Source organism: Neopelma chrysocephalum, unplaced genomic scaffold, assembly GCF_003984885.1.
Source record: "Neopelma chrysocephalum unplaced genomic scaffold, ASM398488v2 Primary Assembly neopelma1_24, whole genome shotgun sequence".
In the NCBI taxonomy this organism is placed as follows: Eukaryota; Metazoa; Chordata; class Aves; order Passeriformes; family Pipridae; genus Neopelma; species Neopelma chrysocephalum.
The window spans coordinates 41,812,473-41,837,776 of record NW_020897693.1 but is presented as its reverse complement, the minus strand read 5'-3'; the positions used below and the strand labels follow the sequence as shown (position 1 = coordinate 41,837,776).

Sequence of the window (25,304 nt, the reverse complement as noted above, 5' to 3'; positions counted from 1 at the left end):
AATGGTGGCGTATTAAGGCACAGAGTGTAAAGAAAATTGTTTTGAATATATGGCAATATTGGTAATAGCTTTTTTTAGCCACAGGCAGAGGTTTTCAGTGGAAGTAGATGAGATGTGTATTGTTCCAATGTGTATTGTCACCAACCATCTCAGAAGCTTGTGCATAAAGGAAGAGGGTTGTATAGAAACACTGTAGTAATGAGGAATGATGTTCCAGGCAACTGAAATACCACAAAATGTTGTTACTGATGCAATGGCTGGCTGGCTGGAGGAAGAGTTGATTGTGACCAAATTAAGACAGAGGTTATTTTTAAACCGATATATTAACAGAGGTCACCCATCTGGGAAGGCCAATCAGTATGTGAGTCCAAGACTTTTTAGTCTGCTTTAATGTTGGGATGTTGGAGCTATTGTTGTGAAAACCTCGAGCAGTGTCATCACCAGAGATGACTAAGGCTGTGGAAACTAATAAGGGTACTAAAGCTGAGTGATCAAAAGGATGCTTTTTTGAAGATGAATTGACAACAATAAGCCATAAGATGCGATGGGTGCTGCTTGCTTACTTGTGTAGGTACAGAGCACAGTGTCTCGGATTGTCTCATTAGTAACTAATGTACTCTCAGAGGAAACATGTTCTGAGAGGAAGTGTGGTGAATGTAACTGCACAGTGAATTTACAAGCACTGTTGTGTACAGGAAGCTCCCGCGTCCTCATTCAGAGTAAATGGCTTTCTGTGAAATAATTGAGCCTGGAGAAAAGGGAAAATGTCTGCACTACAAGGAAACTGTAGGGTATATGGATCTTCCGTATGGTTGGAGTTTGAGCCAAGATTTCCCCATCTTAGTAGACTTGTTAATTGAAAACAGCATGTCATGTTGTGGTTGGGTCACAGCTTGAGCAAGAGGAGGAATTACTGTTCTGAATGAGACAGGGATTTTTGGGGGGGTACTCTCAGACTAAATAGAATAAAAACCCATGAGTTGGGAAGACTGCAGAGAGGAAAGACTGCCTGCCCTGCTCCATAAGAAGCACAAATCCAGTTGACAGATAAGGGGTATTTGAATAGGAAGCCCATGAAATAATCTGTGTAAAGGTGGGAGAGCTTCATGTAGAAAGTTCTTACTTTTATTTCACTTCTGCCTTTTCCCTGGGGGAAAAGGAGCAGGTGACTCAGGATACTGCTGCAATAAAGGACAGGCACTGTCTGGAGACACACTGAGGAGGGCAGTGGTCTTACCGGATTGGTATTTGACCCCAGTATCTGAAGCTGAATTTAGCTGAAATTTCCCTGAGTTAGGTCAATGCCTGACAAGGTAATCAAGTGTTGACCTGAACTTTGATAGAAAGAAAAAAAGCAGACTACTTTAAAAAAAGGTCTGATCCTTTTTTTGAGGTACTTCTCATGTAATTTGGAGGTTCCTTTTTCTGTCTTAATCAGCTGATGTGTTCACATATGTAAACCAAAGAGTATTTGCTGTTCTTAAAAAAAAAAAAGGCATGTGGGTGATTTTCGCTCAGAAGAGGCCTTTTGAAACATATTTATACTCCTCAAAATGTATCAGTGTGTCAGACTCTGTTGCAATTATTCTAGATTGGCTAAAATTAATTATCCTAATTTCTCTGTAAAAGGATATGTTAATAGCTAATTACTCTGTTCAGTGATATTGATAAAAATTTGGTGGATAGAATTTCTCTGATTTTCTTACAAAGTAGATTTAATGACATTTTGTGTCTAAATCAGATAATGTTCCTTTCTAGTTAACAAATTGAAAGTCATTGATGAATACGTGCTGTCATTTTACTTCAAGAGAATCCTAGAGGGCAATGAATGAGTTCTTGCTGATGTGGCTGAAAGAAGTGTTTTGAATTCATCTTCAGGAACATTAGTGAAGTCTTTCATGTGAATGTTATCAATCAGAATAGACTTCTGGTAAATTAATGTGTTTTTACAACCAGCTGGAAGGATCGCTGATGTAGAGAGATCAAAATTTAAAATTTGTTTGCCAGTACATGAAAACATTTAAGTTGCTGGGGAGGAACTGTATATTCTGTGCAGGATTGTACTGCTGTCGGTTAGTCTGTGTGTGCTTTGTGTGTTTGGATTTTTTAGGTGCTGAAACTTTTTTGTATTTAGAAGAATATAAATATGTTGATGTCCCATGACTCCACATGTTAGTGATTTGACCTGTCACTCCCTGTTGATGACATTGTTTAATTACTTCTGGGCTGTGACATGTTCAATCACACTCTGAATTGCTTTGCTGATTATCAGAAATCCTACTTTGAACACTATTTGCAAAGACAGCATTGAAAAGAGGGTATTTTCCGTGGTTTTTCACCTGATATAATGCTTGTCAATCTTTTCACTTTCTCAAATGTACTTACCTTAAAGACTACACACATTTTCATGCTATTTGAGTGTAGTTCTTTTAATTTTCACTATGATTCCTCAGAGACTATGTTGAAAATCAGTACGGGTTGTTTGTTTTAGGGTTTTCCCCCCTAGAACTCAGTCCCGTGATTCTCACTAGAAATAACAAGCCAGGACTACTGTAGTGGTTTTGCCACCTTCATTTTGAAAGAACTTCTTAATGGAGAAGCATGCTACTTCATGAAAGAGAAAGTAAACTTCATGCTTAACTTTAAGAAAGGGTTCTTTGTGATAACTGGAACACATGATTCTCAGCAAAGCACTAAGCAACACAGTCACTTTCATAATCTAGCTATATCTGCTTTTTCTTGCCCTCTTGAGCCTGTAACTGCTGATGTGGCTTAAGTTCTGGTATTTTGGTTATTAGATTTTCTTTCTTTCCATTGCAGTAAATCATGAAATAATACAGAATCATTTGTCCATGTCATGAAGAACGTTATCCATTCCTTGTTTTTGTGCAGAACTAATCCAAACCAGAACCTTTCAGCTCTATCAGCTGCGTCTTACTATTGTATTATCCAGTTCATTTTGAATAATGATAAGGGTTGATTGCTTGATTGGATTCTAAAAAGGAGTCAAAATAGATTTGTGTAGATTTGCATGTGTCTGTCTAGATAATCAGCTGATCCTTCAGAATTTCGGTTGTTTCCTTTGGGCAATGAATTACTTGCTAGTTACACAATTTCTACTACATATGCTGTCCCATATGCATTCGGCCCTTTAGCATATGTTTCTGAGGTCAGCGACTATGGCCTCTGCAAAATCTGAGTATGCCAGTACCTCTTTTGAGTGCCTCATTCATGGAAGAAGAGGAAGGTCAGGACAGGTAATACTCAGTTCTTATCAGCTCCTCTTCCTTGGAAAATCACGTTCCAGTAGCATAGTAAGAAAGATGAGGTAGATATTAATTGCACATCTGAACAAACAGTTGGAACTCCAACCATAAACAACTTTGTGTTGATTTGTAAGTGCCTGCCCCTTTGGATGTTGCTGGCTTGTAATTGCACTAGTGATACTGCATAACAACCAGCATGGCCAGGTCTGGCTTTGGAGACTCCTCAGTGGATGGGAACTGTAAAACTGTCATTCTGAGCATGGGATTGTTCCTGAATCCCTTTGTGATGGCTCAGGGTTCTGCTGGAGGTAGGATCAAGACGTTAAGGCAAGCTGGTGGGATGTACCTTTGGGACACTAGCAGGGGTTCGCCCTCACAAGTTCTTTCTTTTTTAGTTGTTGATCTACCTAATCTCTGTAGAAATAGGCTTGTCCTTGCTAAAATATAGTTGTGTTTCCTTACTGGAGTTGACACTTTTAAAAGTTGATTTTTTGATTTTTTTTTTTTAAAGACACGCATACAACCCTCACCACCCCCAAACCCAACGTACCAGTTTATTGCTGGATCTTGTCATCTCATCTTGCATTACGGTTTTACTTCCCTGAAACAAGCTGTTGGGGCAAAATAGAGTAGCATTTTTGGTCTAGATAAAAATCTAAGCAAACATGAATAAGGTATGTTTGTGATGCTTGTGTTGTCATTTACTCATAGTAAATTTAAAATGTGTTAAGTAAAATGAAAACCTGAAATACCATATTGGTACAAGTATGTGCATGTACTTGATATAATTTCCTACTTTGGTTTTAGTATTATGCTATTTCATAATCCTATGCCAGCAACTCCAAAAGAAATACAAAAAGTTTTTAAAATCATACAGGGAAGAGCCAAATGATTTTGGCTGTAAAACATGTTGTAGCACTCTCCACCTTGCCCTTTATATTAATTGGATTCCAGTGGACTACAGGAAATTTTATGAAATGTTTATATTGTGTGATAACTATAAAAAAAGTGCCACTGTTACCTGATGTCCATTTTGTACACAGACTTTTTGTTAAATCAAAATTCCCAATCCAGGAATTCCTGGCTGTCAGCCCAGATACTTCAGTTGCAAGTCTTCTTAGGTTCCTAGGATTTTAGGTTCAATGTGATAAGTCTTGAGAGGACTGAGAAATTTATTTCAGATGCTGAAACTTTTAGCTAGATTTGTGTTTATTTTAAATTCTATTCTGAGTATCAGAATAATCTGAAAGTCACTTCTGTGCTTTTTGTAGCATTTGGGATGATAATTTTAGCTTCTAAAGCTTTCTGGTTTCATATAACAAACTTCATATACTCTTTCTGCAGTACAGGCTTTTTTAAGCAAGCTTTGACATAGTTTAAGTTTTTCCTGTGTACCTGTGTCTGCACATAAAGCACATCTGTGCTTGTATCACTGCTCTCAACAAGAGGTCCTGTTTCAGTAGGTCAATAGATGTTGAATTGAGTTTCGTTTTGATAATGCTTACATGGATGTGTGCAAACTTTTAATAAAAAGGCACGAAAATGTTCACCTGATGGTAGTTTTTAAACAAAATTCCATTACTATATTCTGAGACTAAAATGTGATTTAAAAAATTCTTCAGATAAGCTGAAGTAGGGAAGTTTTTGGTATGCAGGATAACTTCTGCAAGGAAAGATGAAATCCATCATTTTGCAGCTAAAGATCTGATTGTTTGTGGTTTGGAGTTATTTCTTTATTTTTATGTTCATTTTCTTTTACAACTGTCTATCACCATGGGGAAACAGCATTCTTGACTTGGCATTTTTGCAGTAACTGAGATGTATTGACCTTTGTACTAAACTCAGCAGGTTGTGTGCTAGACTGACATCTGTTAAGGTAGGCTGGGTTTGGTGTAGAGGCTGAAGTAGTCACTATCAAAACAAACCAAACAAAAAAAAGGCACCTAAATCCATGACTGGTTTAAGTACACTTCGCTGTCAAAAGATGCAATCCTGCTCTACTGGCTTATTTTCTTGTTCTTTTTTTCTTTCCACCTGTGCTAGTGCAAGTATTCGTTTGATGTCATAACAAACAAATTGGGGTGACTGATAATGTTTAAAGGTTTTGTTTAGGTTGGTTTTAACGTGGGTCAATTTGTCTGGTCCACAAAATATTTGGGACAGAACAGACAAAGTAGGAAAAGGGAATATGAGAATGAAAAGAAGGCAGGGCTTCCTTCAGGACTGAGTTCATCACGGGTGCCAGCTGAAATTGTTTAGGAAACACAACATGGGTTATACAATATTATCTTGTAAATTTAGTGATGTATTTAAAAATACAAGAATTTTGCTTTCAGTTGATACATGAGGTTAAGGGCAGTACTGGAACTGAAGCTATGATCGTTTATGAGCTGTGGGTCTCAATACACTGTTACAAATTACAGCACGCTTGAATTCAAGATGCAAAATACTCTCAAGAAATTAGCCTGCACATGCATGACCAAGCAGTGTGTGGAAGTTATATATTTTAAATTTAGTGAGTGAATTCATTCTGCGTGATACTCACTTGGGCTTAATGTGTAACAATGTTGTTGTGGGAAGCCTCTGAATAAAATTATTTTCTATACCATGTATTTTTAGGAACCTTTTATGATGTTCCTTTTTCAGTTAATTCCTGGTTTGCAAATTCAAGCACTGACTGCTAGTGATATTGAACAGTTGCATATATTACTTGATCACATTCCTTCCATCTTTTGGGGCACACTTGTTGCCAAGTGGAAGGATATGGAAGGTATTAACTTCAAACCTGAGACTTGGTTAGGTATACTGAGTGATTGCTCGGAGGGGAAAAAAAAAAGCCCAACACTTTTTTTTTTTTTCTTCTCTCTTTTACTTAGCTCCTGGGCTCTTTCCTGTGTCAGGAAGAACTGAAAACTATTAGTAGACATCTAATAGATGAGTTGTCACACCACAGCTGAATGCAGAAGAGGAAGGTGGAATAACAGTGGCATTATTCCAGGACTTAAGTCCAAATGAACAAAGTCCAGTTTTAGCTGAGAAAAGGGAAGTTGTTGCAATGTCTACTCAGGTTGCTGGCCTTTATTTGTGAGAGTTAGCATTCTAACTGAAAGGTGACTCTTACCTCCACAAAATTTGTCCTGGATTTAACTAATTCCGTCTGGAAATTGACACCACATTTAAGCAACATATTCTGGGTGGGTACACAAATCACTTGGAGTGTCACTGTTTTAATGAAATTATTTTCTAAGTGTTTTTTCTTAAATCGCTAGAATTTTTTTCATATATGAAGAAGAGATCTGCATCCATATGGATTCAGTTATTTTAAAATAGCTAGCTTATTTCTGCACAAGGAAGAAAATGAATACATGCATTGGCTAAAACTGAACTGATCCAACAGCTTGTGTTTGCTGAGATGATTTACTGGTGTTTGCTGGTGTGATGCTGCCCATTTTACATGTGCTTTGGTTCTGTCTTCATCTTGAGTAGGCTCCTATTCGTGTGGGATGTTTTTTATCTTTGTTTCCTGATGTGTAGCAAGTTGAGTCTGCATGGAGACAAGTTCAAGACTGTATGCAGTTGAGGTGACCTGACCACCTTGTTAGGGAGGGCAGACATGGGAGCACCGCCACTCTCATTTACAAGCCTGGGTGTAGGGTGGTGGTGTTATGGTTATCTCCTGCCTTAGCAGAATTCCACTGGTGACCAGCAGCCTGCAACTGTGTGAGGCCAACCTGGGCTATGCGCTCTCCAGAGCAATGATTCTGCCTGTACATCATGTCTAGTGTCACATGGTGTGGCTGCTTTTTGGAAACATCGGATGTCATAGACCATAAATGCCAAAAGGTATGATTTTTAGGAAGCTTGTACTAAGGCATCAGATAGATGGAAATCATGCATTCTTACTCTTCTTTCAGTCCCACACCTGTGTTTTGCCTTTGTGTGAATAACCACATCTGTAAGCCAGGTTTTCAAACCCTTCTCAACTCTTCCTCTGTGTAGTCAGCCCTTAAATCCTGCGGGTTTTGTTCCCCCCACCTCTGTGCCTACAGCAATTTGCAGACTTTTTCTTGATGGCCTGTCTCTCACTTTCTGCTCCCCAGGATCTGCACTGCATGCTGCACTACTTGACTAAGGGAGGCCAGATGTGCCTCTGCGCTGAGAATTGCATCTCACCTCTGCAGTGTCGCAGTAACTCCCTCTTCCGAACTCCTCGTGCCAGAAATAGAGTATTAACGCAGGGAGAGGAGACTGGAACAGTGCTGCAGCTTCCATGAAACACATGCCTTTGCAGGTCACTTTCTTGGCCAATTTAACATGCCAGAGATGTTCCAAGAAAGGAGATAAATTTGGGACCATATAGCAAATACAGGTGCTCCTGTGACAACACAGTACAATTAATCTACATGTTCGCAATATTCATAGAATTGTAGAATCAGTTGGGTTGGACGGGACCTCTGAGATCATCAGGTCCAACCCTTGATCCACTACTGCTAGACCAGTGGAGTCTAAAAAATTCTTAGTATAGACTTTACCTTTGTATCACTCTCTTATCTGCAGGTTTGTGTTTTTGAAGGGAGCACACCAGTTCAGTTGACAGTAGCACTTCTTCATGTGGTAACTTTCATTTTGCAGTATTAATAATTTAACACTGCCAACATAGGAATAAATTAGGATGTGCTTGTTGTATGTTTAGCAATGAATCCTTGTTGGAATTACCTCAGAATTGACTTCCTAAAATGTTTTCAAATGCCCAATAATTCCATTCAATGAATGCTTAAATGCCTAATTTTTACTATTATAAACCTACTTCTAGGTCTTTTCAAGCCTAAATTTGAAAAGCAGTACTGAATGAGAACTATGTAGATGTTATGAAATAAAAATGCAGCTGAAAACAGTGATAATGGTGTAACCTCCAATGGGATTGGCTTGTTTTGCTTTCTCAATCAGTGTAATTCAATCTGGGATTTTTTAACATTATGGGAATATATATAAACATGTATGAAAAGTCTTTCTTGGTATAGTCAAAGGAGCATATCTAGTCTAGACCAACTTCTGCTTGAAGGTTTCTTAGTTGAAAGCTTGATAGCCATCCTGTTCTGTGTTACAAATTTATCATACTGATTGGTGAATGGTTTGGAAAATTACAAGTCATCGTGGGGAAAAGAAGTATTTTTGATATTGGTTTAAAATCCTTTAAATACAAGGCTATCTTGGAAGTGTTAAAGGTTTTATTTTATGAAAGTACTGTGTGTTGGAAGCTTAATTTATTTTATCTAAATCGCATAATGCCTACTGACGAACAAATAGCAAAGTACCTAATTGGTGTTTTTGTTCTTCAGAAATGGAGGAACAGAATGCTGGACCTGGGATTGAAGATATATGAAGGATTATGGGATTATACACTGAAGAGCCAGCAGGCGGAATGCCTGAGTGACTGAAGAAAATGGGTGCTAATGCATCTAACTACCCTCACTCATGTTCCCCAAGGGTAGGGGGAAATTCACAGGCACAACAGACTTTCATAGGTAACTCTTTTCGGTTATCTTGTCACTTACATAAATGACTTGCTGGATTGTGTATGCACTGGATTTGATTTGCTTGCAGAAATGTTGTGTAGAGCTTTTATTTTCTAGGTCACCAGTTTGAATCCATTCAAGCTCAATCGTGCATGAAATTTGGTCCTGTCTGTCTGTTTGGCCTATGTATGCAATGAGTTGATCTGCCATTTGCTGGTAAACAGTTGCCAGGTTATTTAAATAAAATAAAGGGGTTTTTATAATTAAACCTTGCATGCTAGTTTTCCTGGTTTGAGCAGTTGCTTTCTGTTACCATTTTCTATTCTTCTTCCTCAGATTTTCTGTGAAACTGTGTTAGAGCATATAAAACTCTTGATCATCAGTATTCATTGTAGTATTGACATTGTGTCCAAGTGAATTAGTTCCTTATTGCTAGAAGGGATATCTCTGATGATAAACCTGTTAAAGTAACAAACAGTCTTGAAGACAGCTTTTCCTCCTTTTCCTGTGCCTTTAAATGGGGAATGGGGGTACTTATTGTCCTAACAGTATTATTTGTAAGCAAGAACTTTGCTTAGCCAGAAACATGAGTTGAAGGACCCTTAAGAAATTATTTCTTTATTCCAGTCATAACTGGGGCAGGCATTACCTTTATGTGTTTTTCAGTCTAGTACAAAAAGACCTCAGTGGAGATCTAAGTACTGCCACACTATAAATAATAAATAGTTACGTTATGAATCTAAAAGAAGGCAGTTTTTGAGAAGATAAATATTCCTTTAAAAAAACCAACCCTGACAGCCTGAAGAAGGATCTTAGCAGTAAATAACATCAGTGGTTTATAAATGGCTTTCTCCTTTATGCCTCAGCTTGCAACACTGAATAAGTAGTTATTGATATTCAGTGTTACTTCTTTTTAATCACCATTGAAAGCACAGTGATATCTTTAGCAGAGGAAAAACAGATTTGCTTTGTAAATTTTCTCTTTTGTCTCAGCTTTTGTGGCACTCCTTACTCAGATCTTTGTAGAGGACAGGCCGCAAACTGTTACATTTAAGGACCCACGCTCTGGGCAAAAAAGTCCATGTGTGCAGTCATAGCATGTCAGAGAAGAACTTAGTACTAACATCATGGATATCTGTGCTGTAAAGTTCCCCTTAAGGTTTACGGATTTTCAGTGTATTGTAGCTAACAATAACAGAAGGTTTGCCCCAGTTTACATGTAACTTCCTAAAAATCAGAGCTAAAATGTTTTTATTATATGTCTTGGTGGTTTTTAATCTGCCGCTATATTGAGTGAAGGAAAACCCTTACAGGCCTGGAAACAGGCAGATCTGCATGCTGAAACACATTTTAAACAAATTTGAGGAGGAGAGATTTCCAAAGGCTTTCTTAAATTCCCCAGAAACTTTCTACATCGTATGTGGAAGGTTTAGTTGATACTCTTCTTTATTAAACTCAAAATAGAAACACATTATGTAGTATGTCACAATAAGTTTACTGACCCCCATTGCCTATGGAAAATTGTGGTTGAGCCTCCTTTTGAGGAAGGCCTAAAAGCATGTGCTTGTCTCATCTTAGGCAAGGCAGATGAGTGGTCTGGGTACAATTCTTGCTGAAATCTTTTGTTATTATGGGGTTCCATGAGTGTGCTATTTCCATCACACGTGTACATCTCTGCTTCCTGCTTTGTGACATTTGGCTCCTTCTCATTTTGATTTTTGTTTGGGTGATTGGTTTGTATAGCTGTCTCTGTACAAAAGAGATGTATCCTAAAATTGATAGCTGAGGTTTCCATCACTTGTCTTAATGTTATTTCAGCTTCTATAGGTTTGGGGGTTTTGTGTTTTGATGGTTTTTTTATGTTTTGAGGGGTTTCTTGTGTGGAAGGCATTAGATCTGTTTACTGCCAAAGTAGAACTGGGGAATAAAGTTATAATAGCTGCATAATTTAGTTTTCTTATTCCTGGAAACTGGATTTAGGCTTGTGGGTTTGTTTTAGACGTGCTGCTTTACCGTTAAAGCACTGCACCATGTTACGTTGTAAGTGTAGGATGAACACTAAAAACTGATCTGGCAAAGCACAGTAGTTTCATAGTATGAGCTCTTATTGTTAGTTGACTTCATGCTGAACTTGCCTACAGTTTATGAAGAACAGATAAATCAGTAAAAATGGTGTAGTGCGCTTACTGTAAAGAAATACTTCTGTTCTAGTGAAAGCTTAGCTAGTCATCCCATTGCTGTTTTGTCTACAGCATTAAGGAGGAAGATTTCACATCATTTTCTAGGGTAGTACATCTGTTCAAGATGTTTGTTTTTAAATAGAGCTCTTTAATTAGATTATCAAATGTGTGGGCATGCAAAGGACTAAACAGATCTCATTTTTCATTGTCAAGTGCCCATGTAGTTTCTCTGTGTAGTCTTCTGTTTCTGTAAATATTTACCTGTTCAAAGCTAGGCATGGTCTAAGGGCATGAAGTAGCTATTACTTTTGAACAATATTTAATAGATTGGTACCTTTCAGTGTAGAAGGGGGGAACAGTTTTTTTTTCTACTTCTAATGCTGCTGCCTTATGAAGGAATACAGGCAGGTCAAAATGTTCTCTTCCGGATTCTTTCTTTGAGGGATATGGAGCCACCAGCTGTTGTGAACCCAGAGAGGTAATGCTGGTGCATCTGTTTCTGCCTCTGACAAAGCAGTTGTACGGTGGGTCTTTTGTAGCAGTGCTTTTTGTATTTGTAAGGGTTAATAGCACTGTGTGCAGTCCTTCCAGAGCCAAGTCGTGTAAGTAGCTCAGGGTTCACAGAGGTTTGAATGGCGTTTTAGTATTTTGTGGTGATTCATGTGCAAGTAATACCTCAGAGCAGCCTTCAGGGAAGAAAGAAATTGAAACTTGTGGTGTCCTAGTTTTTCTTTAGTAGAATGTAAGAGAATGTTCTGCATACTCAAATTTGCTGTTAGAATGCAAAATAATAGAAATGAGCTGGCATGGCTTTTTGCAGCAGAATCTGTCATTGTAGAGTGACCAAAGTGTAGTTAAACTTTTATTGTGATATGTAATCGAAACTCTTTAAATGAAGTAGAAATTCTAGACGTAGTCTCTATCAGCAGGAGGCTGAATCTCTACTTTTTCATTTTCATATTTAGTATAGCATGTGGAAGGAATTTTTATGGTGGATTTTGCAGCACAATCTCCTTGTTGAAGTTGTCTTGAGTTACTGCTGTTCTTTTCATTTAAATGGATATTTTTTCATATCTTGAAATTTCAATGTTGCATGATTAAGCAAATTTTAATGTAGCTTAGATGTCTTTCCTCAAATAAAGCAAAGTTCCTTCCCCTAGTTTTCACTAATAGATGAATCATAAAACCACTGTGTTGCATGGTTTGTGGGGGTTTTAATTAGCTCAGCATAAAAGCAACTGTGTGAGTTTTCTTACAGTTATTGAGGCTTAAACAATAACACAATTTACAGAAATCTTAGATTGCTACAGTTGTCATGCTCTCAAATACAACTTTAAATTATTCCTGTGTCTTTCAAAGTTCGAGAAGTGGTTATTTGAAATATTGTGGTAACTAAAAGCACTGTGTTTTGACAGGCTGGCCCACAACATCACTGTCAAAATAGCATTGCAAAATATCATCACAGCAAATCTACCTGAAATAAGTGGATTTGGGACAGTGCCATGATAGAACAAGTTGTAAAAGGCCCCAAACACCCTGGATGTGCTTTGAGCTTAAAAATGATAAAAAAAGGCAACAAGTAGTGAAGCTACACAAGTGTACTAATGGAAACATGTTAACTATTCCTGACAGAAAATGGACAAATACTATTTCAGATGAACCTGTTATTGAGCTGTGTATCATTTGCAAATGTTTTCTTGTTGTTTCTTCTTTGGTCCAGAAGTAGGAGTTTGGTTTGTGTACTTTCTTCTTTTGTTGTCATGTCTGAGGCTCTTCACCATCTAGCTTAAAATGTAAAGTTCCTGTAAATAACCTTAAATTAGAAAATAACCCTTAAAAAGAAGTATGACTCTCACATTGAAACTATGTTTTTTTATCTACTTTTTTTACTAAAACATTACTTTGGTTTTCCATTACTTGCAGAACTGCAGATTCTAACTTTTTTTTTTCTTACTAAATTGCTATCAGTGTTAGTGTATATGCAGCTAGGCTCAAACTGACAGTCAGCAAAGGCTCCTTTAGCAGAACAGGTCAGGTATGTAACACATTATCTTGAGGGGAATCCATTTTTTTTTGTTTGTTTCATTATATGTTTGGTTCATAACATAACTTCCCTATAAATGATTTTTGAGGAGAAAAATAATTATAGGAAATTTTAATACAATAAAACTTCCATTCTCCATATTCTTTTTGATGGTGTCTATGCGCAAATTAGCATCTGTAGTTCTGTGGAAAGGAGACCATTTTATGTGTTTGACTTCAGCATTACTTGATTATCATATGACAGGATTTTTAGTTTCTTGTTAAATTTGCACTGAAAGTAATTAATTGTCTTCAGTTTCCCTGAATGTTTTGGTACTGTGTTCTTTCTTTTTTTTTTTTCGTATAACTGTCTGATGCCAGGTATGCTTTTGTTGAAATGACACTTAATGCTAGAATAGAATTTGAAAAACACTTTGCTAGGGCCTTGCTACTATTTCACTGAGATCATACTAGTCTTTAAAAAGTTAATACAAGACACTTTTAATGTTATGACCACAGTATGACCTAACCAAACAAAAAAACCACATCCAACTCCAAAACCCAGCAAACTATAAACTTTGTAGATGGGGGAAAAAAAGCGGTTTTGTTCTTAATGGCCAGAAAATGCTTCAGTCAGGTTTTCAACTTGTCAAATTATCTGATGTGCAGAGGAGGAAAAACCGTGTAACTTGCAGAGACACTGGGTATTTAGGTGTTATGGACCTTCCTTTTAAATTTAAAGAGTAAATGTGTTCCATTTTCCTTTTTGCTTTCAGGGACATCATCCTACTCTCATCAAGGTTATGGCTGTGAATCGAAGCTATATAGCCTTGACCATGGCCATGAGAAGCCTCAAGACAAGAAAAAGAAAACCTCTGGCCTTGCCACCCTCAAAAAGAAATTCATTAAGCGTCGGAAATCGAGCCGGTCTGCTGATCATGCCAAGCAGATGCGCGAGCTCCTCTCGGGCTGGGATGTCAGAGATGTTAATGCATTAGTAGAAGAATACGAAGGAACGTCAGCCTTAAAGGAACTTTATCTACAAGCTAATTTGGCAAGACCAGAAGCCAGGACGCTACAAAAAGACATGGCTGAACTTTATCAGTACAAATATTGTACTGATGTAGACTTAATATTTCAAGAAACCTGTTTTCCTGTGCATCGTGCGATACTGGCGGCAAGATGTCCATTTTTTAAAACGCTGCTTTCTTCCTCACCGGAGTATGGGGCAGAAATAATAATGGATATTAACACAGCTGGCATAGATATGCCTATGTTTTCTGCTTTGTTACACTACCTTTATACAGGAGAGTTTGGAATGGAGGATTCAAGATTCCAAAATGTTGATATTCTTGTTCAGCTTAGTGAAGAATTTGGAACACCGAATTCCTTAGATGTTGACATGCGTGCACTGTTTGATTATATGTGCTACTACGATGTGGTTCTTAGCTTTTCATCCAACTCTGACTTAGTTGAAACTTTTGGTGGAAGTCAGAACTGTCTAGATGAAGAGCTCAGAGCTCACAAAGCTATTATTTCATCACGATCTCCATTTTTTCGTCACTTGCTGCAGAGGAGGATACGAACTGGTGAAGAAATCACAGACCGAACTCTACGAACTCCAACTAGAATTATATTGGATGAATCTATCATACCAAAAAAATATGCTAAGGTCATTTTGAACTGTATGTATACAGATGTGGTGGACCTCTCGGTTTTGCACTCCAGTCCTTCAGTGGGCAGTTTAAGCGAAGTTCAGGCTCTTGTAGCAGGAAAACTAAACATGACTAGGGCTGAAGAAGCTATGGAGCTTTATCACATAGCACTGTTCTTGGAGTTTAACATGCTTGCACAAGGTATGTAATACTGTCCTTGCTGTAGAACATATGACCTTACTAGAACAATTTTTAGCTATTTTGCAGTGTAAGTATGTTTATTGTCAGCTATCAGTGGCTGACAGTTCCTTTAGAAAAGGAATTTGTTTTCTATCTGTTAAGTTGTCACTAATCCATCTGTTTTCTAGGGACAGAAGAAATGCCATGTAAGAGCTTTTAGTTATATGGTGCATTATTGAAGCATGCGGTTTATATCAAATATGTATAACTGGTCTTGGTATTTCTGATCCTTATCTAATTCTGTAATCCGTCTATTGGTTGTAAACTACTGGGAGAGGATATGAGAGGAGGAAATATTTGGACGTGTTAGGAAATGTCCCAATGTGCTAACAAGGCTGTAAACTTGAATCATTATTTCTGTAGCTTATGTCAAAGGGGGTGCACCAACCCTTCAATCTTGCTGTTGGAAGGTAAATTTAAACAACTTAATTGCAGTAATTTTAGGTCTTTAATATCTGCTTCTCTGTGTACAGAACTGAAGGCAGGGCAGTCAGCATTTTCAGACATAAAGTTTAGAAAGTTTTACAACTTCAGTTATTCTTGACGATCACTAAAATCTTGATCACATACAACTTCCTGCACATAAAAGCTGACCAGGGTTATTGCAACCTCTGAAGTGTCAGAGCATCGATTGGTGAACTAATGGCACCTCTTGTGGTTGCAGGAGCTTTACCTTCAATTTCGTCAGTTGGTGTTTGAACTATTTAGTGGCCATATTATACATAACGGGCTATGGGAATTGTTTCAGGCTCTGCTGGGGGGGAATGAGAATTTTACTTTTGAGCTGAGAAGGGGAGAATGGAACTCACTGACACATCAGCAACATGACTTGTTTAAGCTTGGTTGTTTTTTTTTAACAAAAGTGACTTTTTACAGTAGATCTGTACATCTGTAACTTTAGCTGTCAAATTGAATTTGACAAGATTGAAACCTTATAAACTGTTCAGGAGATTTCAGTAAAATACGAAACTGCTTAAGGAGTAGACAACGGAAGAGCAGGCATAAACGCTGCAAAAAGAGGTTATATTTGTAGTGGGTTCTCCTAATAGTTAAATGAAACTGAGAGTGGTAAAGATATGGGAAACTAATAAAACTGCTGTAGCTCATGTAGAGCTTGGCATTAGAAACTAATTTTCAGACTATGCTGAAAGTTGAAATAACTGTACTGCAATAAAACTGGCAGAAATCAAATGAGACTTCTTTTCTGAGATAACCCGCTACAGGATGCGATTGAGCTGTTCTTAGGCTCAGAATCATTGAATCCTAGAGCAGTCCAGGTTTGAAGGGACCTCAAAAGATCATCTGGTCCAACCTGTTGTGAGAAAGGGAGCCTAGGTGAGATAATGTAGCATTCTGTCCAATCACATCTTGAAAACCTCCAGTGATTGGGACTACACTGTGACCCTGGGGAGGTTGTTCCAGTGAATGATTGTTCTCATTGCAAAAACATCTTGTATTGAGATGTCTCCCAGTGCAACTTGGGCCTGTTGCCTCTTGTTCCCTTCATGTGGCTCCTTGTGAAGAGACAACTTCTGTCCTCTTTATAGCTGCCCTACAGTACCTAAAGGTACTGGAATACTGTGATGAGGGTTGGCTCCCCTTGAGCCTTCTCTTCTCCTAGGGAGAAAAGACTTAACTTCTTTGGTTTTTCCTCACAGGCTGGGTTCTCCAGCACTGGGATCATATTTGTGACACTCCTTCGGACCCTTTCTGGTCTGTCTGTGTCTTTCTTATTTTTGTTGTTGTCTCCCTCTGAGTACACCTAGAAGCTTAATGTTGAATGGAATGCGGAAGGGGCAAGAAGTATCATGGTAGTTGAACTACAGTACTAAGTTTATTTCTATGCAGTATTCACAAGTTAATTGTACTTGAGAATAACTCAGTAGGCCAGCTGAAAGCAAGAAATGAAAATGGATTGAATTAAAAAGGTGATAGGAATATACAGGTTCTCAGTTTTGGTGCATGCACATACACAAGTGCTAAAAGGATTTAACATGCTCAGGCAATGCTAATGAGGGAATTTAACTGTGAACTAAACCCTCAGTAAGACACCAAATAATTATGCAGTTTCATAAATGAATAGGGTGTAATTCTTTCCCTCAGATTAGAAACCTAAACTGTGATCTGGAGGTGCTCTGATGAAGCAGTGTCAGTTATATCAAAGCAGATAAGCAATGGTAGAGAACTTTGAAGAGAAACTTAGGTAAACTTATAGATAGAAAAATGGCTTCTTTTTTTTGTGTGTTAGTAAATGCTGAAAAAACAGAGATGATGTTTCATTTGATGCTGAGTTTCATTATTTCTGCTCACTTTAAGTTGAGCATGCTTGGATCAACGTGTCCTAAACCGGCACTCTTTTCAGTAATGCACTACAGAACGGTGCTGCTCTGGAATGTATATTGTATGAGTCAGTCGTAACAAGATCTTAACTTTTCCCTGGAGGTTTTCCTGCAGCACTACTTCTAGGAGAGTGAGAAGAAGGGCAACAGGAGGAGCTGCTGTGGGCTTGCAGCACCTTGACAGCATGCTTGGGTGGCTGGAACCAGCAACTGCAGGAGAACAGGCTCAGTCTTGGGGGCCCTCTGGATGAACCAGAGCTGTAGGGTTTTGGAGGTGGTCACTGGGAGGAGGCAGAGGGACGTAGTGATCTACAAAGGTTTTCTTCTTTCCCTAGTAAGCCTCTTTCTGACCACAGAAGTGGTGAGATTGAGGAATGGGGAAGTTGTTATAGGTAGGGGAGAAATGCAATAAAATCAAGCAAATGTTGAAATCTATTATATTATCAAATTCCAGCAAATGTAAATTTTGCAGCCCTTCAGATACTGAAATTCTAGACATTAATTTGAACTAGTTAGGGTTTTACAAAATTGGTGCTGCATTCCCCAGCTACAGGAGAAAGTAGCAAGCACTCTGTAGAAGATCTCTATATGCCAGTGAAGTCAGAATCTAATAGTTTCGTACTTAATTTGCAGAGTTCATATTTAGGTCATTGGTCCTGTGCAGACATTGAAGAATTGTTCTGGTATAATCTTATAATCAAAATTAAAGGAAGGTTATTTGATCAGGAAAAACTATATGCCTGCACTTGACTGAGATCACTTAACAAAGTATGTGCTTTAGTAGTGACCATCATTCCTGCTTCTGCACTTGATTGTAGCACCTTGTCCTCACTGATTTCAGTACTTAACATGAGGTCTTCATTTCAGTAGTGTCCCTCCCTTTCCCTGATTTAATAGCTAGCAGACTTCTGTGCTGGAAGCTGTCACTCAGACATCTGACTTCTAGATATTAAGCAGAGGGATGCTGCAAGAGACCGTATTGTGTCGGTGTTGGAGACCACTGAGCAGGCAGTTCTCGTGAAGTCTCTCAGCCTGGACCTCTGACTGTGTTTTTCCATTCTGTGGTGCAGCAGGTGTCCAGTCTTGCCCAAGTGCTGACTGATCCCCTCAGCTGGCTTTCGCAGTAGCTATGGCTTAAGTTTCTTCTCTAGATTTCCACACCTCCTGGCTCAAGTTTTTTGTTTCAGTTCACTCATGCTAGCCAATTGCAAACTTGCTAAGGCTTGTCTCCCTGGTTTCCTAGAAAATATTTTGGGCTCACTTATGTTAAAGTCTGGATACTCTCTCCAATTCATTTTGCTCATTTTACACAGTTTTGCCTGGGTGTTTGTAACTGAGTGTCAAGTGAAGTTGATGTATTTTAAGACTTCTGATAAACTGTTTTTATTTTCAACAGATTTGAGTTTGATTTGTCTTCAGGGACCTTTCTAAGTATCCAGATGTTGTAATTTTTCTTCAGTTTCAGCAGATGATTCAGCTTTGACTATTTCCATGGAAATTTTCCCATTGCTAACACAGTAATACTCTTTTCTGACTATTGTAATTTAATAGATAGTTTCCCTATGGTGAAGTCAGTGATAGTATGGGCACGTAGTACTGTCCAAGTACTACTGTCCAAGTAAAGCAGGGCAGCTTTATTTAGAATTTGCTCTGCCTTCATCTTAATTTGTTTCAACTGAGATTTATCACTTATTTTCCAAGAGAAACTGAAATGGATCTTTGAGCTAATTTGAGTAAGTGAACTAATCAGCAAGCATATCTTGTTAATAGAGCTGATCATACTGAAACCCATTTATTCATAATAGGACTGAGACTGCTATTAGGGGTGCTGGGTGTTTGTTAACTGTCAAAAAGTGAAGCTCTTCAGTGCTTTCACAGAGGCAGTGAGGATTAGAGCCCTCTCCAGGAGGTCCGAGCACATCCATTACTGTGCTCTGCCTGCCGATTTCTGCACTCTGCTCCACCTTTTGTGACTTCATGCTGCCTCGCTGCTCTCTGTCAGCTGTACTGGTGCAATCATTTTAACACATTGACCGGTCCTCTTCTGTAGCAAAATTATTAAAACCAGATCAGTTCCCTAGTCCCAGTCATCACATGTTGTTAAAATAATCTCCACTTCCAGTCTTACTGCACTGCCATATCCACTGCTTTTGCAGGGACATTTGACTTCAGTATCTTAATTTCATTAGATAGCTGTATTAAATACACGAATCCTCTACTACTTCTTGGCCTTGTTGCCCACTGTCATAAATAGTCTCACTGAAGTGGTGGTACAGTATGTTTTTCTGTTACAAGGCATTTGAATACTGGGACCTTATGAAATAGTTTTGCTGGGAATCTTTTCTGCCTGCTGATTCCAAAAAGTTTTCTAAATAAAAATTGACAAAAAATAACTCTATTTCAGACTTTTTGCTTTGCTTTTATTTTTAGGTGTTGAGTTTACTCTTGACAAGTATAAGAACTTAGAAACTTTATTTTAAAGTCATATTCAGTAGTGCAGCCTTTGATCTAGAGGCAGATATTGCCTGACATCAAAAGTACTCTTGATCTCGGGAGGACTGAAGTACTGAAATGCCAGGAATCCCATGGTAGCAGTATTAAATACACATAAATATATTGTGGGGAGATTAGTGCAAGTGTGTCAGTTATATCAGTGCAGTAGGAATGCTCAAAGGAACTAGTCTGCCACTTATAACTTTGAAATAAATTGGGCATGATTAAGTATATATTAATATAAATTATAGAATCAAAGAATAGTTTGGGTTGGAAGGGACCTTAAAGGTCATCTTGTTCCAGCCTCCCTGCCATGGGCAGAGACACCATCCACTAGACCAGGTAGCTCAAAGCCCCATCCAACCTGGCCTTGAACATTGCCAGGGATGAGGCATCCACAGCTTCTGTGAGCATCCCTACCCTCAAAGTAAAACATTTCTTCCTAATACCTAATCTAAACCTTCCCTCTCTGTTTAAAGCCATTCCCCCTTGTCCTTATCCCTACATGCCCTTGTAAATATTCTCTCTCCAGCTTTCTTGAGCCCCTTTAGGTACTGGAAGGTGCTCTAAGGTCTCCCCAGAGCCTTCTGTTCACCAGGCTGAGCAACTCCAACTGTCTCAACCATCATAGTCTTCACAGGAGAGATGCTTCAGCCCTCTGATCATCCTCATGGCCCTCCTCTGGACCTGCTCCAACAGGTTCATGTCCTCCTCATGCTGGAGAACACCAGAGCTGGACACAGCCCTCCAGGTTGGTCTCAAGAGTAGAGTAGGGGGGAGAATTCTTGACCTGCTGGCCATGCTCCTTTTGATGCAGCTCAGGGCACAGTTGGCTTTTTGGGCTCTGAACGCACATTACCAGGTTATGTCAAGCTTCTCATCCACCAGTACCCCCAAATGCTTCTCCTCATGGCTGCTCTCAATCCATTCTCTGCCCAGCCGGTATTTGTGCTTGGAACTGCCCCAACCCACATGCAGGACCTTGGAATGTTTCCCCTTTTTCAGTCAGTGGGAATTTCACTGGACCGCAGTAACTTCTCAGTTATGACACATAGTGTCTTAACCACCTCATCCACCAGTTCCCTCAGGATCTGCAGATGCATTTCATCAGGTCCCATGAACATGTGCATCTTCAGGTTCCTTAGATGGTCTTGAACCTCATCTCTTACAGTGGGCAGTTCTTTGTTCTCCCAGTCCCTGCTTTTGCCTTCTGTGACCTGAGTGGTGTGGCTGGAGCACTTGCCAGTGAAGACTGAGGTAAAAAAGTTGTTGAGTACCTCTGCTTTCTCTGTATTCCAGGTAAGCAGGTCTTCTGTTCCCTGCTGAAGAGGGCTCACATTTTTCCTCATCTTCATTTTATCACCAGTGTACCTATAGAAGCTCATCCGTTCCCTAATTTATTATTTTGAATAACTGAATATTGTGTTGTATTGGATTCAACACAAGAGTTTTCAGTGAGGAAGAGCATAACACAAAATGCTGCCTGAGCTAACCTTCAGACCGTATTGTATTTTTGCTTTAACAGTTAATCAGAAGTGCTGTGAAGTCATCAGTATTTGAATAAAGCAAAACATAATGCTATACACGTTAATAATGCCATAATAGATGTACTTTGAATTCAGCCTTTCAAGTATGGGAGTACATGAATGTTTTAAATTTTTGTGCTTGGAAAAATCAGCAGAGGGATTAAAAATAGCTCAAAAAACATACCAAACTTGGCCATAGACTTCAGCAGTGTTTGGCCACTGTGGCCCATTGAGCCCTTTATGTCCAGGGCTACTTAGGTCTTGTTTTCTTTTCTGCAAAACATTGATATAGTTTTACACCTTCACACAACCAGAACATGTGTGTTCTAAGATGTGGGAAATAGCGCACCTGCAAATTACAGTCTTGGCATCAGTTATCAATTAACTTAATCTGCTTCAGGGGTATGTTTAAAACATCATTTCAGGAGGAGATAGAAAAGAAAAGCACTAGAACTTGGGGAAGCTAGGAATTTGTGGCATTCCTTGAAGACAGAGAATCCAGTGCTGCCAGGAGGCAATAAATATTAACAGACTGGGAAAGTGCCTGCAACCAGAAGGTGGAAGTTGAACAATATCCCTTGTTCACAATACTGGTAAAGTAGATGTTCTTGGAGTTTGCTGCTTACGTGATAACAAATTAAAAGGATGTAGTTCCTGTTTGTACTGTATAAGTCTTATGACTTGCTTGTGCTGGTTTTGTACTGCTGTGGAGAACCTAAATTCCAGTTGCCATATCTCTCAAGTGTATGAGGTCATTTGAATCTGCCACAGGTTGTTTGGTACTGCTGCCCTTCCTCCTGCAGTAGTTTCCTTGTTTCTGTTCTCTGTCCTGGCTCTAGAGTTTGTGCTGTTTGGGATCTGATGTTGCTGGAAATAGGATTGATGGAAATGAGTTGACTAGCTTAGTGAGTGACCATCCAAGCACCAGCATGACAGAAGAGCAAGAGTTATGGAGTGTAAGAAGATGACAATCTATTTTAATACCCCTGTACAAGGGACTTAGCTTTCTATGACTGCTCCCACAGCCTGTGAGCATGGGCTGCCCTTTAAGGAGTCCTTGGCAAGTACAGGGCACATTTGCAGCTTTGGGTCTGTGAGACATCTGGACAAATGTTGTCTTTCTTTTGTCCTTTCTCTTCCTGTAAGAAGCTTGGTTAGAGCAGCAAGGGCACTTTTGGATGTATGAGATGAGCATCTCTGGATCTTCTAACCATGTTGCAGTTCAGACTAGCTGCAGGCCACGAGTCTGAACCATTCTCTACATGCCAGCAAATTCAAAAGATGTGGTTCCTGATTGCTAGAATGGTCTCTTCTAATGTCACAAACTTAAAAAACATTGAACAGCTTCTAGATTCCAGTTCAGTATTAAGATGAAGTCTTACTACTTTTTTTTCCTTGGCTCCACTGGTTTGTACAAGTTTAGGGGGAAACTCTTCACCACAGAATCAATTAAATCAAGCTGAAAATTTTGTAGTAAAAACTTTGTTTAATGCCACTTTTGTTGATTGTTGAAGGCAGTTAATTTGTCTTTAGTAGGTCTGTCAACTGTCTTGATCCCAAGCTACTGGCTAGAATGTTAAACATGGGCTCAAGCTGTTTCTTTCTGGAAGGGCTGTGAAACTGTATTTGAGAGAGAATTGTGGAAGAAGGAACTTGTTTATAGGCAGGGTCTGTTGGTATCCAGCAAAAGGAGTGCATGGAATAGCCTAATTTGTCTGAAATATGGTAGTTATGTTTCATTTTTCTAGAGTCCGAGTTGAATCTCTGAGAGATACTAATGGTCAGATAAGCTTATGGGAGACTTTGGGACACTGCAAATGGATCTTGGGAAGGCTGTTGCTGCCTGAATATTAAAAGAATAGTATTCATAGGAGAAAAATGCTCTATTCCACTGTGGAGAACTTGTGGCTATTAGATGACTACTTTTTTTGCCAAGTGGCTGATTGTTAAAGCAGAAAAACCTTCTGCCAAAGAAGAAAAGAAGTTGGATTCCTTCCATAGCTAGAATTGGGTTGCCCCAGTTTATTTAGGTGTTCAGTAAACACTTTAATTGTTACCTCATACTTACTTCAGAAGAAATAGTTTTAATAATCCTGCACTTCTGACCCATTGCTAAAATTACTTGGGAAAAAGACTGTTTCATTTGCTAGTCATCCTTAATAAGCTTTTCACCTGATGTTGTCATATCACTGGTAGTTGTGCAATAATTGGACTTGACAGAAGAACTGAGACTGAGCCAATGCAGTGTTTCTATAAATCAGCGTTGCTCAGATCTTTGGAACTACATTTCTCATGGAAATGTAGTTTTCTGTGTTTGCAGGGGCAGGCATCCTTATTGTTTCCAAAATAAATGTCAGATGAAATACTAGGAGTGGCATTCACTTTGAGGTAATACTCTGCTTTTGCAGTTTGAGTTTCCTGGTGACTGATTTCAGGAGTGGATTTACATGCTGCCTTTGAAATGGAGCAGTCCCTACCTGTGATCTTTAGAGTTCAGGGGAACGCAGTGTCTGCTGAAGTCATCTTGTATGCAAAAAGAATAATTGCATGCAAAAAGTTGCATTAGGATTTAACAGGGCAAGGCTTAGTGCAATGTGCAGATGACCCTAAAGAATTGTTTCAAACAACTGTGTTTCTTATTCATGGGAGTCAAACTCATCTTTTAAACAAATTTTGGCTAGTCATTAGCTTTCATTCACCATGCCAGGTTTGTTGCTAACTTAACATTTTCCTTTCTGGAGCCCCAAAAGGAAGATGAGAGAGACTCACATGACTAAGTTAAATACAATGTAAACCCTTAAGTATTTAAGTAAAAATGGATCCTGAAGTAGAAAGCTTCAGACTTCCTTTACTCACGTTTGATGTATGCTGAAGTATTTTAAGCTTTTTTGATGATAGGTTGGGTTTTGGGTGGTTTAGTAGTTGTGTTATTTGTTTGTTTTAATGCTGTTTCTCAGATTCTTGACCAACCCTTTTTAAGACTTAAGAAAGATTCCTTTAGGAATCTGGGGAATTCCCCTGTCTAGAGGGGACAGTTTGTCTAACCTGTAGCCCACAGAGTGTATTTCCATTTCAGAGCAATTCTCATCCTCTACTCTCATTTGTACTGGTGATGACTGTGGTGATGTTCCAAGTGCCTCCAGCCCATCTTTGCTGCCTGTTCACTGCTCACTTTAGGTTAATGCGTGCCATGCAGGTTAGAGGTCAATATCTATAATAAGGCATCTGTTCTTACTACTAGTAGTAATGATAATATGTAACCTAATAGTAATAGGTAGCTCTGAGAAGTGCCATCTTACTTCAGTAATGGTAAAGGACAAAGGAGATGTGTTGAAAAATGACTTAACACTCACTCCTTTGTCAAAAGCAAAAGAGAGTCTTATCTGGGGATGCATAGCCTAGTGCTGCATGTACTACATTGTTCAGAAACGTGTGTGCTTTTTCTAGCCCTTCTGTCAGTGGCTGCATTGATACATGGTCTTCCTTTTCTCAGGTGAATCAGGCATGTGAAAAACAAATCATCCAAGTGCTTGTTGAGGAAAGCTTGGTTTAAATATGAACTGGTGTAAAATTTATTACTGTTGGGGGGACAGATGTTATTCTCATAAATTGCTTTAGAAATTAAATAAAGAGTGTTTACAAAACTATATATACATTCAGACATATTGCTGAATAAGTTTAGTAAATTTTATTGGCAGAATATTGTTCTTACAATTATCGCATTGGGGTTTTTATGGTATTAGGTACAAATACGTGTGTCTAATAGGACAGGGAAATTTATAATCAGTCACGTTTGAACTGTTTCTTTCTATTACCTTCTTCTTTATCTTACTGTTTAAGGTTCCCTTTCCAGTGACTTTGCTCCTAAGTAGTAGCTTCTTTGACAGATTCTCTCCTACTTGAAGTACCTTGTTCCCTTGTTACTACTTTCTCCTTAATAATATATCCTTCACATTATTAGTTGCAATGGAAATTGAGTGAATGCTGTATATTCTGTATGCTGGCCTATGTAGAAAAGTAAGATTTTTTTTTTCTTTTAATTCTTTTAATTGTTGCTACTGTGTCTT

General features: G+C 38.7%; 1 protein-coding gene across 2 annotated transcripts in view; it reads left to right on the top strand.

Moving 5' to 3' along the window:
- The window catches only part of BTBD7 (BTB domain containing 7), a 57,000-nt gene that overhangs the window by 11,619 nt on the left and 20,077 nt on the right, over positions 1-25,304 (top strand). For both annotated transcript variants that reach the window (XM_027673828.1, XM_027673836.1), the window contains exons 2-3: positions 8,606-8,791; positions 13,761-14,840. In XM_027673828.1, the coding sequence (XP_027529629.1) occupies positions 8,710-8,791; positions 13,761-14,840 (1,162 nt within the window). In that variant the 5' untranslated portion in view covers positions 8,606-8,709. The remainder of the gene's footprint in view (positions 1-8,605; positions 8,792-13,760; positions 14,841-25,304) is intronic.